The sequence below is a fragment of the Condylura cristata genome, unplaced genomic scaffold (assembly GCF_000260355.1).
Source record: "Condylura cristata isolate star-nosed mole 26May11 unplaced genomic scaffold, ConCri1.0 scaffold00001, whole genome shotgun sequence".
NCBI classification, from domain to species: Eukaryota; Metazoa; Chordata; class Mammalia; order Eulipotyphla; family Talpidae; genus Condylura; species Condylura cristata.
The window spans coordinates 37,945,356-37,958,396 of NW_004567102.1; the positions used below are offsets into that span (position 1 = coordinate 37,945,356).

At 38.4% G+C, this 13,041-nt stretch overlaps 1 protein-coding gene across 1 annotated transcript in view; it reads right to left on the reverse strand.

Annotated features, from left to right (window-relative positions):
• Positions 1-13,035, reverse strand: part of UBE2J1 (ubiquitin-conjugating enzyme E2, J1) — a 23,066-nt gene extending 10,031 nt beyond the window's left edge. The window contains exons 1-6 of the mRNA XM_004673691.2: positions 12,970-13,035; positions 6,201-6,274; positions 4,905-5,036; positions 2,066-2,150; positions 1,674-1,779; positions 964-1,093 (exon numbers count right to left, since the gene is read on the reverse strand). Coding sequence (XP_004673748.1) covers positions 964-1,093; positions 1,674-1,779; positions 2,066-2,150; positions 4,905-5,036; positions 6,201-6,274; positions 12,970-13,000 — 558 coding nt within the window. The 5' untranslated portion in view covers positions 13,001-13,035. The remainder of the gene's footprint in view (positions 1-963; positions 1,094-1,673; positions 1,780-2,065; positions 2,151-4,904; positions 5,037-6,200; positions 6,275-12,969) is intronic.
• Positions 13,036-13,041: the final 6 nt, after the last annotated feature.

Here is a 13,041-nt window from a genome sequence, read left to right on the forward strand (position 1 = left end):
GATTAAACATAAGCGTTATTTTCTTTTTTAAAAGATTTGTTTTACTTATTTATGCATACAAGAACTGGAGCATAGGTTAAAAGTGCAAAGGGGTGAGAGGATTCACCAGAGACAGAGTAGGGAGCAGAACTGACAGATCTACTGAAATTTACTGCTAAGGGGAGCAGCAAACAAGACAGGAGAGGTCTGCTGCACCAGGTAGGTCAGTTCCCTGAATGGGGATCAAACTCATAACACAGTGGCTGTCAATACTTGATAGCACTAAGATTTAACCCCCTGTGCCACCAGAGAGGCCCTCTTTTTACTGCTTATCAGAATTTTCTACAGCAATACCAAAAATATAGTAAGTGCTACATAGTTAGTTCCAAATTTAATTTATTTGAGTAATAACTCAATCCTTGTAAAAATGCTACCAAATAATGTAGCATTTTATAGATAGATAAGAAAAAGGCACAAAGTGATTATGTAATGTTTCTGGTGTCATACTACTAATCAGCAGCAACTGGGATTTGAATGCTGGAATCTTCTCTTAAGAGTTCAAGCTTTTAACTACTGTTATCATGCCCTTGCAAATGTTTATTATTACTTCTTTATTAAGAAAATATTACTTGTAAAAATTTATTGCCATGTAAGTACACAGCTTTACTTCTAAACAGAATTTGGTAGTTAGAAGAAAGGTTTACAGAGCCCTCTCTGGTGGAACAAGGGGGTAAGTCTCAGCACTATGAAGTTATCCCCAGCCAGGAAGCTGACCACAGGGCGCAGCAGACCTCTCCTGTCTCACCCACAGCTCCCCTCAGCAGTGTGTTTCAGTCGATTTGCCTGCCTGCTCCCCACTCTGTCTCTGGTGAATCCTCTCACCTTCCACATCTCTGGCCTGAACCCTAGCTCTTTTATGCATAAATAAATACAACAAATCTTTTTTAAAAAAGAAAGGTTACATAATTTATGAATTTAGAGTACCTTAAAACTGATTTGTCTAGCTAGTTCCTTGGCTTCTTGGTCAGCTTGGCTTGAATCACTTCCAGATTTTAAAGGCAACAGGACATCCTTCATGGTGGAGCCACATCCCTCACAACAGAAATCCTGTGATCTGAGAGAAAAAAATATTGGTGAGTATAATCAAATTACCTGAATATGAATTCAAGACATACAAGTAATGAATAATTAAATATAGCTTAAATATAGCTTTAAAAGAAAAATTGTGATAATAACTATTTCTGAAACAAATATCCATCTTAGGCTATTGTAAAAAAAAAGTAACTACTTTTCAAAATTAGGTATCATGAGATTAATTTTTTATATTTTAGTCACCACAGGGAAACTGGTATAGCTCTAAATCTCTAAAATAGAAAAACTAAGTAAGACTAGCTCCTATAGTCAGTGTAACTCAGAAGAGTTTTGGATCTTAAAGAATGAAATGTGGCTCCCTGGTAGTGTAGGGGTTAAGTTGCAATGCAATCACCACCATGGCCTGAGTTGTCCCCAGCGAGGGAGCTGACCCACGTGGCACAGCAGACCTCTCCTGTCCCGCCCACTACTTCCCTCAGCAGTCTATTCTGCTCCCCACTCTGTCTCTGGTGAATCCTCTCACCCCCTCCACCTCTGGCCTGAACCCCAGTTCTTCTACAAATAAATCTTTTTTAAAAAAAAGAATGAAACACAAAACTTACTTTTTGGCAAGTGCTCTTCTTTCCTCAGGTGTATAATCTAGAGAACCTATGGCTCCTTCCCCTTTTGTTGGCATAAACCCAATAATGGCCAATAATGCTGTTCTTACTGAAATACAAGGTAAACATTGATAGGATAGAAGTTGATTTGTAAATGGTAAGGTTTTACTCTGGAAAGAAAAAAACTTGTAGACTTTCACAAAAAATCTATCAGTAAAAGACTTATATTAACTTTAAAAACTTAGACAAGAAAAGGCATTTTATTTAATAATATCAAATTTATTTATTTAATAAAATCAAATTCTTTAAACAGCTTCAATCTCAAGAGGGTATTATACTTCATGAATTTACTCAAGTTACATTAAGATTTATTATCATTTTCAAAAAGTACTCACTACTCCATGAAGGCTGCCAAGTTTCAGGATGATGTCCTGAGATGCTCAAACAGATTTTCTTGCCTACTTCAAATCGACCATTAGCCTTAGGAATAAATGATGCATTTAAAAAGCTAATAAGTAAAGTTTTTTAAAAAAAAAATAAAGCATTTAGCAAGTATGTTTAACTTTTTATACTCTATATGTACATTCTATAGATTCACATATAAATAACTGTCAAAAATAATTTTTAAAGAATCTAAAAGGAGAGTTCTCCCTGGTGGCCCAGGGGTTAAGTCTCAGTGCTACCACTGCTATGGCTCACCACAGCAGCAACCTGAGTTCAATATCGGCCAGGGAGGTGACCCATATATGGTGCAGCAGACCTCTGTTGTCTTGTCTGCTGCTCCCCTCTGCAGTGTATTTCAGCAAATAGCCTGTTCTGCTCCCTACTCTGTCTCTGGTGAATCCTTTCATTCCCTATATCTCTGGCCTACACCCCATTCTTCTACAAAAAAAATAAATTAAATTTTGAAAAAAATTTAATTTAAAAGGAAGTACTCCAATGGCACACAGATTTTTGTACTTGAAACACTCGGCTATATTCTAAATGAATAGTAAGTTATTTTTGTAAGTTGTTGCAGCACCTTTTTGAGATCTAAATAATTGGCATAGAAGGAGGTCATGATGTCCTTTGTGCCTAGTACAGAGCTAGGCTCTGTGAAGGGTCTAAAAGAGAAGAGATGCAGAGGCTAGAATTTAATATCATCTAACTAAATATCAGTAAGGAAGGGAATATAGAAAAAAGCTCTGAGACACGAGAGATTTTCAGAAGGATGAAGCAATTTTATACAACAGAAACATAGAAAAGGGAGATCAAAAATAATGATTACAGTTTTGGACATGGACCTGTTGTCCTGATGTAAGAGCTATTGATGAAGTTAATGTCAGAAAAAAATACACATTATTGATACCTGAATTCAACAGAGATGATCACTAAAGTTACTTCATAGATATAAAAAAAACAAGTCTGAATTGAAGGCTATCCATATTTATATGGAAGGGTAAGGAATAAGAGATATGAAGTCAGAATAAAAGTTCCATGTGGGCAGAGAATTTGACGTGTTTTCTCATTGGGTTTTTTGTCTGTTTGTTTGTTTGTTTTGAGATTTACTTATGCATACAAGAGCTAGGGTACTAGGGTACAGGCCAGAGGTGCCAGGGATTTGGTGAAGAGGATTCACCAAAGGGAGTGGGGAACAGAACAAGCAGGTCAACCAAAATACACTGCTGAGGGAAACAGTGGGGATGAGAGGAGAGGTCAGCACCATGTGGGTCAAATTCATGCTGCAGTGGCTGCTAACAGTTTCACAATGCTACCCTTTAACCCCTTGCCCTTGGTTCATGATGTGTGTTTAATAACTACTTGTTGAATGAAGGTTAGAGAACACTTTTCTGAAGAGAGATGTGAGCCAGAAAGAGAAAATAGTGAAAATCAGGAAAGGACTGATTCTTAGCCAGTGTACTATGATTATAGCTTTGGTTAACTATTTAAAATGTTTGTACTGGGCTCTCCCTGGTGAAGCAATGGGTTAAAGCACCACATTATGGAGCTCTTTGAAGCCACTGCAGCATGAGTTGGATCCCCAGCCAAGGAGCTGACCACATGGTGTGACAGACCTCTCCTGACCCAACTGCTGTTCCCTTCAGCAATGTACTTTGTCAATCTGCCTGTTCTGCTCCCCACTCTGGTGAATCCTCTCACCACCCTTGCACCTGTGGCCTGTACCCCAGTTCTGTAAGCATAAATAAATCTTTTTTTTTAAAATGTCTGTACTTAATGGTAAATAGCTGTTCCCCCAACGACCCTTACCAGTTTCCCATTCACCAGCTACTCCTCCCAGGCCACTTGTCTCTCCTGATGGTCTAGTAACTAGAGTGATTCCTTATACAGTGGGGCACTCCCAGGAACAACTGTACCGTCGATATTAACAATTCTCAACATAATCTGATTTTTTTAAAAAAATTAATACACAGCTTTTGCTTTGCCATTTATTACCCCATGTGTATCAGATGTTTAACTCAAACTGATCAGGATAAAGACTAAGAAGAGCCAAATTTCTCAAATTAGTCTCCAAAATTGGCAAAACAAGCGTGTTTCAACAGTGTGCTATGTGTAGAAAGGAAACTGACAGGTTAATCTAGAGTATAGATGCTTGAGTTATAAGAGAAAAATGGGACAATTTAAAGTGGTAGCACAGATTACAAAAGTTTTTGTTTTGGTTTCATTTGCTTTTTTTCAAGTTTAGGTCACTAAAGGAAAAAGGGAAGTTTAACAAGAGATGATTTATTGATGGAACAATGTCCCAGGAAAGACAAAGCTGGATCAATACTTTTACTTCACATGGAGATAAAAACGGTGAAAATGAAAAGAAACTCTAAGACATAAATAGTAACAAAATAGCTAATATTTACTGAGGACTCTTTGTCAGTTCTTATTCTTGGAGGACTACAGAAAGAGGAGAAACAGAACAGAAGAAAAGTGAAGTTGAAGATGATTTGACTAAGAGATATAACAATATTAACTGTCCTTTACTATTTACCATGTGCCAAGACATTGTGCCTAGCTTTCTGCATATTCACTGAATCCTACCAACCACACTATGGTTGGAAATTACATATTCTTTAGAACCATTAGCACATCTCAGAAGTTCAATTTCCTAAGAATTATTTTTGACAGAAAATACTTAGTCAGGCTTGGTGCCCGAAGGCAAAATATAATAATGTCTACTGTATTTCTTAGTGAAAATGAATATGCTGACTATACTCTGTAGCATTCCAAAATGCTAAGAATCCTTACCGTTAGGAGAATAATGCTTGGTGGTTTCATAGGATACTCTGGTGGTAGTACTATTCGTCCATGATAAACTCCTCCATCAAAATCAGAATCTGGAGGACCTCTAACTGTGAAGTGCCATTCAAAAAGGTTATCCTGAACAAAAACAAAAACCAGCAAGTCAGTAACATTCTTCCGTTTTATCAGTATTAGAAATATTACTATTATAGTTGAGAAAAGTAAATGTTTTATATTATGACTCGAACAATTTCTAAGGCATAAAACAGTTTCTCAAGTATAAAAGCTATAAATAAAAATTAATCTTTGTCTCCCATAAAAGCCAGTCTTTTTTTTAAACAAATGCATTATTTGTTTCAACTGCATTATTTCAATTGAACTGCCTGCTCTACCCCCACACCAGAGACCAGAGAATCCTTTTATCTCCCACCTAGCCTGCATTTCAGCTCTTATATGCATAAATAAATGTTTAAAAATAATTATCTGGGCTCTCCTTGTTGGCGCTATGGGTTAAAGCACTGCATTATGAAGCCTTCCGAAGCCACTGCAGCATGAGTTCAATCCCCAGCCAGGGAGCTGACCCACATGGCACGGCAGACCTCTCCTGACCCGCCTGCTGCTCCCCTCAGCAGTGTACTTCGTCAGTCGGCCTGTTCTGCTACCCACTCTGTCTCTGGTGAATCCTCTCACCCCCCACACCTCTGGGTTCTGTAAGCATAAATAATTCTGTAAGCATAAATAAATAAATCTTCAAAAAGTAATAATAATTATCCCTTACAGATACGTAAGTTTACCTACAAATGGTTAGTAATGTAAATACTATTAACATCACTTTAGCGTTACCATGTATTTTGTAGTTTGCAAAATACTTGAGCATGTATTATTATATTTCATTATCACTATAATGTGAAAACCAGATAAAACACATTTTAAATATCATCCTTTTACAGATGAGAAAACAGAAGAAATGTAGAGATGATGCTAGTGTAAAAATGCCCAGGTTGGCTGAAAGGATACCTCAAAGATGCTGTTTTGTTCACTCTTAAGATTTGAAGTTCTTCCACTTCACTCTTCATAATCAGTACCTAAGCCAAATTTAGCATCTGAGACACATTTTATAGAGACCAAAAATCTGCTTCTTCTAAAATGTCTGATTTTAAAAGTCTACTGAAATACTCAGGATACATAGGGAGTAAAACATACCAAACATATCTTTAATGACTCACAGCAATGAAAAAACAATTTTAAGGAATCTGTTTAAAAATGAAGATTCATACATAGAAGATGCAGACAGAAACTAACCTCTAACGGCTGTGCATGGTAATGATCTGTTGGATCTTTCAATTCTGCTGCTTCTTTCATTAAACGTTTAACAGCTAAAATAAAATGCATAAGACACATTTAAAATATATTTTTCCAAACAATCAGCACAGACATATAAGCTAATTGAAAAAGTTCCAATTTTAACAAAACACACTTGAATACTAATTCAACTGAGCATATGCTAAGGGCAATTATAGAAAAGTAGAAATAACTGCATAGTAGAAATAAAGGAAATAGTAGGTAGGCATTTGAAAAGCTATAAACTAAACATGTAGGGAGTCTCATAAGACACTGTATTATATGCACAAGCATTTGTGCATGCATCCTATGTGGTAGCATTCAAATATTAATTCATGTAATCCTCAAAACAATTCTATGAGATAAATACTATTTTCATCTCCATTTTCCAGGAGAAGAAACTAAAACATAGTCAATTGCATAACTTGGCCAAGGTCACACCACAAGTAAATGACAGAGCTAGTATTCCAACATAAACAGCCTAACTCTATCTTGTTAAAATATTTACATTAACAAAAATATGCCCTCTGGCACTCATGCTCGCAAACAATAAACCCTCATAGCTTCACTCTTGGGGCTTTCCACCCACTATCTCACAAAACTTAATGGGACTGTCCCAAGTGGTCACCGAATTGCCAACGCCCTAACTGAATTTTTATTTTTAATGATTCCTCAGCTTAATTAAAACCTTTAATCCACTGAACCCACAGATTCATTTCATCCCACCTTTATCTATATTCACTTCCCTCTTTATCTACACTGTTGGCTCTTGGAAATGCCTCTTGCATACCTTCCTAGTAAAATTTAATTCTAGTTGACTGAACTGAACCATTTCTGATTTAGTTTCTTATACCCAAAAGGCTGAGCATTACTGAAAGGGAGTACAACACAAAGAGGCAGACACATTGATGCCACTTCAGATTACTCTCAGCAACTTCCATTGGGATATAGTGCCACCCAATGTTCTTATATCGCTCTAGAAACTCACTGGCCAACTCTCTCCAACTAACATTCCAATTTTTCACACTTAATCACTTCTCATCTCTTTTCTACCTATTTCAGTGAACGGCACAGACTTTTTTTCTGTTATAAGTGACTATTCAAAATTTATCATAATCTAAATCCTTTATCTGTACCCCTTCCTACCCTATTGGCTCTCAAACATCAATCCTTTGATCCCAGCCATTCCCATGTGAAGTTTTAGGTGCTAAAACAAAAAAATGTCAAGATATAGGTATAGGATAGCAAAGTCAGGTAGACCAAGGTAATCCCACACTCTGCTCAAAAACCAACTGATATAAGTTCAAAATACGCCATACTAGAGTTATGTATATTCTAGGTGCATAACTAAGAGCAGACAGAAAACGGATCAGGTATTGACAGTGGAAAGACAATAGGAATTACCCAGTTGGGTATGAAAGGTAAATAACAAAATAAGTGGAGGCACAGGTTGGAATGTTATAGGGAGCGGTTAATTTAGAAACAATTCCACACACATACAACCAAACAGGCCAGCAGGTATAGGACATCTGTAAAAAATTCATTTTAATCAAGGGTTCCTAAGCTGAAAAAAAAAAAGTTATTTTAATGGTTGGTAAGGTTTGGAAACCACAGCCATAGAGACCAAGAGGAATCCGTTGTAATATTGCCAAAAGCCCTCATATCACTCTACATTTTGTCTTTTAAAAAGCTTATCTCACTTTTAATTCCTTACCACATATCTTTCCTGCCAAACAGTCTTCTTTACTACAGTCTTCTCAGGGTTCAGCACATGATAAGTACTCAATTATCAGTTTAACTTAATTTTACAATCATCCCAAAACAAATCATTTTCCAAGGTTGTAATTAAGGGCATGGTTTTGAAAATTACTTGGCAGTAAGAAAAAATCCTTTGTTTAAAGAAGAATTTAATGAGAATCCCAACAGATTTATTTTGGTGGAAGAGGCCAGGACCAAAGGCCATTCAAGCTACTTATGTCCCTTCCATCTAAGGGGCCCATGGAAGAAGGACTGAGAACCCCTGGTTTAAAGCCACATAAAAAACTTTATTCTTATAAATTAGTATTATTAGATATAAGTGAATCATAGAAGTTAATTACTTTGGTTGCTGCCAGCAATCAAAAAGGCCAAGGAGATTGTTTTTCCTTCATTCTTCATCAGCTAGCTGGGTAGTAATTCTGCTGCAGAGGCCAGATTTTATGTCATTACATATCCTAATCTTATTTTCTCTGCCTCTTTCCCCATTCGGCTGAGTTCAACAGAAGAAAATAAACACCCAGTAGTACCTGGATAAGAGATGTGTGAAATCTCAGAAGCACAGTAAGATTGTATTTAAAAAAACAATCTTTGGCTGAACAGTCAAACATGTTGATTTTATTAGTTCATAAACCACAAAGGCACATACCATGTGAGAATTAAAGCCCACAGCCAAAAACAAGGTGGTTTAGTCTAGTGTTTTTATAATCTATTTTTTTAAATAACATATATTATGAATATTTAAAGAAAAAGAATGTGGATGCTGGAATTAGAGCTACATTAAAATTATGACTGACATTTTGTAGCTATAAATTCTTGAACAAGTCACTTTTTTTGCCTCAATGCTTAAGAGTCAATAATTTTTTCACATAACTCTCCTTTCCTTTTCAGGCCTCCCTCTTTCCCAGCTCACAACGATGGACATAAATGAACTGGAACATAAGGCCTTCCCAGTGTTTCCCTGGTTCAAACCAGGCCTTGAATATATGTTAGTTGGTCTTGTGGCATGGCTCCCTGGTTCCCAAAGAGAAGTCATCACCTATCAACAGTCAAGTTTCAATGTATACTGCCTGGCAATTAAAGCTAGAGCACAATCTGGCACTCCATCTCTTGCTACCACATGGTTAGAAAGAAAACTTTTTCCATTTCCACTCATTCTTATCTTTTTGCAAGGTTATTCAATAGAATTCTGCTACCATGGTGAGATAAGATGTTCCGGAAAGGGAAGGGGGTTGGCACTTGCAGACCTGTTCTTTTTCTTTTATGGAGCTCACATGTCACTGTGGATGCAAATTCTAGATACCAGGGACCTAGGCATCAGCACTCTTCACATGACCAGGATGGTTCACTCATTAACCAGACCAGCTGACATTGGGATTTGGTGACAAAACTTCAGCTAACAGGATCTTTTACATCTCTTTGTGCATTTACTTCTCTTGGGAAAGGGAACATCTTGAGATCAATAATTTCAAAAGCATGGTAAAATACAGAAGAGGCTGGTACAGAGAGGATGTGAATGCAATGTCATATTCCACATTCCCCAAATCCCTCTTACTGGTCCTATAATAAAGGCATTTGTTAAACAAAAGTTTAAACATGAATGGTTCTGAGGCTCCCTGGTGGCACAGGGGTTAAAGACTCAGTGCTATCAAGCTGTGGCTAGCCCCTGTGGCCTGAGTTCAACCCCAGCCAGGGAGCTGACCCATAGGGCACCACAGACCTCCCCTCTGCCTGGTGTTTTCCCTCAGCATAGCCGCCTGTTCTGCTCCCCACTCTGTCTCTGGTGAATCCTCTCACCTCCCATCTCCCCACCCCCTCACCCCCCTACACACCTCTGTCTAACCCATACTCCAGTTCTTGCATGCATAAATAAATAAAAATAAATCTTTTTTTTTTAAACAGTATTTCTGCCCAGGAAAACCTTGCAAAGATATCCATTAACATTTAAAGAATGTCTGTGCTTTGGAGCCAGAAAAATGCCTAAGGTCTGCTTCTTGCCTTCAAAAAGCTCACAAAGCTCAGAATAGACTGAAAAAGACATGAAAATAATTACAACACAAATACTAACAAGTATGTGCGAATATAGGCACTACCGTAGGCTGGCTAGAAGAGCTAACAGGATTGAACCTTTAAAAAGTTTGAAAAAAATAGGAGGTTTAGATGGATTAAAGAGAGCATTCCAGGCAAAAGTTCCTGGAAGAACTTTTAAGGCAGCTAAGTAAGAAGAGCTGCTCCATCTGAACAGTCACTTAGTTAAAATGGACAGATGGAGAAAATGTAAAGGAGTATAGGATTGGTAAAATAGGACACTGGAGAGGAAGGATCACACATCATGGCTGTAGGCCAAGGAAAACAGTTTGCTTTGAACTTTATCTGCCATTATGGAAGGTACTAAAATTTTTCAATTTGAGGAGCAATCTAACCAGTTATTAAATTTTACTTTAATTGACAAAAGTGACCAACTAGATTTATATGTGTCCCTGTGTTGATACCCATACAAAAATGTATACATGCAAGTATATACATGTGTGTATGTAGCAAAGGGGTAAACCGAGAGAGAGAAATACTCTCAGGGGTGTTGCCATCCCTAGGATGAGAAATTTTAGGCTATGGTACAATTTTGGAGAGGAGAGAAAATCATACAAGGTATGATTTTCATACCTTGTAGAGATTTTTTGGCCTGTGGAAAACTGGGTGAAGATGTTAAGCTACCAGTACATTATACATCTCTACAGTCTAGGAAAAGGAGGTGAATTGGATGTTAAAGTTTAAAAATGACATCAAGCACATCGCTAGGAAAACACTTAGGTTTCTGGTGGGGATGATATAGTCTCTAATGTGCCAACATGCCCATAGGCCCCTCTGCCCAACATGCCCATAGGCCCCCCTGAGCACAGCTGCTACAGGAGGTTCTTGACACATAGGTCTCCCTACTTTGTACTAAGACTTCACAACCCTGGTCAGAATAGACTGAAAAAGGGATCAGAAAGGGGGCCCTCCCTAGTGGTGCAATGGGTTGAAACACAGCATTATGAAGCTCTCTGCAGCATCATGGGTTCCATACGCAGGCAGGGAAGTGACACACATGGCCCAGCAGAACTCTCCTGACCCCAGTTCTTGTATGCATAAATAATCTTTTTTTAAAAAAGGATTAGAAAGCTTGATCCAGGGGCAACTACTGATAAGATAGCCTCTTTAGAGTCTCATCCATACCTCTAAGCAAAATGCCCATCACAGAGAGGAAAAAGATTCTATTTCTCGTAGTGTTTTTAACCACATATACGTATTATAGCACTGAAAATGAAAGGAAGCATTTTCTCTTTGCCTCCTAGCATTTCATATCATCTACTTCACCTTCTGCATAAACTCCAAATGATCTACATAGCAAACAGTAAGTTTTTTTCTATAATTCTTTTTAAAACAGCCACACACTTTGAGGAAATGAAACCAAAGAGCAAGCTATTTACTACACAGCTAGAAATATGTGGACCAAAGATCAGCTGACAACATGTCATATACTTTGGAAATGTATAAAATTCTAGAAAATTTTAAAAGCTTATCAGAATCATAACCTATCAAAATGGAGCAGTGACCCTCTAACAACAATCTCTAAGGACATCAGTTCTCTGTTCCAATTTGCACCACTGCTCACATTTGCACTAAGTGATGGGGTACCATGTGACCAAGGTGTCACCTTACATTTTTACGTACTTTCATTTAACTTAACAATAATCTAAATAATTTAATCATTGTACATCTAGCTTTAAAATTAAATTTTCCCTTCCCTCCTCATGATCATCCTTCTGCTCCTTACTTCCCATTTTTAAGAGTTGGACTGACATAGGGTTGTGGGTAGGAGAGGGGAGTGTTGTTCCTGAATTAACCGAAAGTAAAATTTATATGTATTTCTTAGAGAACCCCATAATGTTCAGATTTTTTGTTGTTGTTCACGAAATTTTTAAAGGAGTCTATGGCCCTCCAAATATTAGGAACGATTCTATGCACTTGATCACCTACAATATTTCTTAGCCTTGTCAGCATTCAATAAAGGCAATATCTTCAAGTTTTTCTGGTGTCTGCATATTCTCAAAAAAAAAAAAAGACAAAGTGTCAACTCTTTACACAAAGATGCTAATCTTGCTGTTTTGTACAGAAGATGCTGCTATTTCGAAAGGAAAAAAGTAAAAATTGGTCAAATCATCACTCATACCCTAGGGTTATCATTCAGAGCTTAACTGAAGTTTCTCCCTTCAGATAAATTTATCTATAATACTATTTATAAGCCTGTCTTAATCGGAAAAGGCATGCTGCTTTTCTGTTATATTTATAGTGCACCAGAAAAGAATGTAAGGCTGGAATTGTTTGGGTTGCTTCTGTAAATGAAACAGGGGTGGTAAAACACAAGAAGGCTCTGTGACTGACTCTAGATATCATTCTAAGATGATCTAAGCCTAGATCATATTAGTCAGTATGGCAAAAATCACAGGTTCGCTGTAACAATATGGTTCAAATCGTCAGTTTCTTAGCTCGTCAGTTTCGTAATTCGACTCGCCCAAAAGGTTGCAAATAGGATATTTAAAGAGTCAAATCTTCAAACATGAGTGAGTCAAACGGTTAAACGTCTTGTGGCAGCTAAAGAAGAAACAGCTTTGGGTGCAGAGAGAGCAAGGGGCTGCTGAGCCCGTGAGCATTACGTTCACACCCAGAGCCGAGTTTGTGACCCAGTCCTACGCCACGATGATGACGAAGGGCGAGTCCCGCGCTCTGGGCGCTGGCCGGGCCCCCAGGCTTGGCACCCCACGCCCTGCGGCCTGCACCACCCCGGCGGGCGGCGGTCTCGCGTAGGGCGCCAAACTGGGAACGGAGCCCCGAGTGCCGGCGGACGCGAGGGCGCCGCAGAGCCCGGCCCGGCGTCTGGGTGCCCCCGCCCTCCTCCGTCCTCCCTGCGGGCGCCGCCGCCCCCAACCCAGCTCACCCGGGCTCTTCAGGTTATAGCGGGTCTCCATGGCGGTCGCTGCCCCAGCTCGGCCTCCCGGCCTGCCGCTGC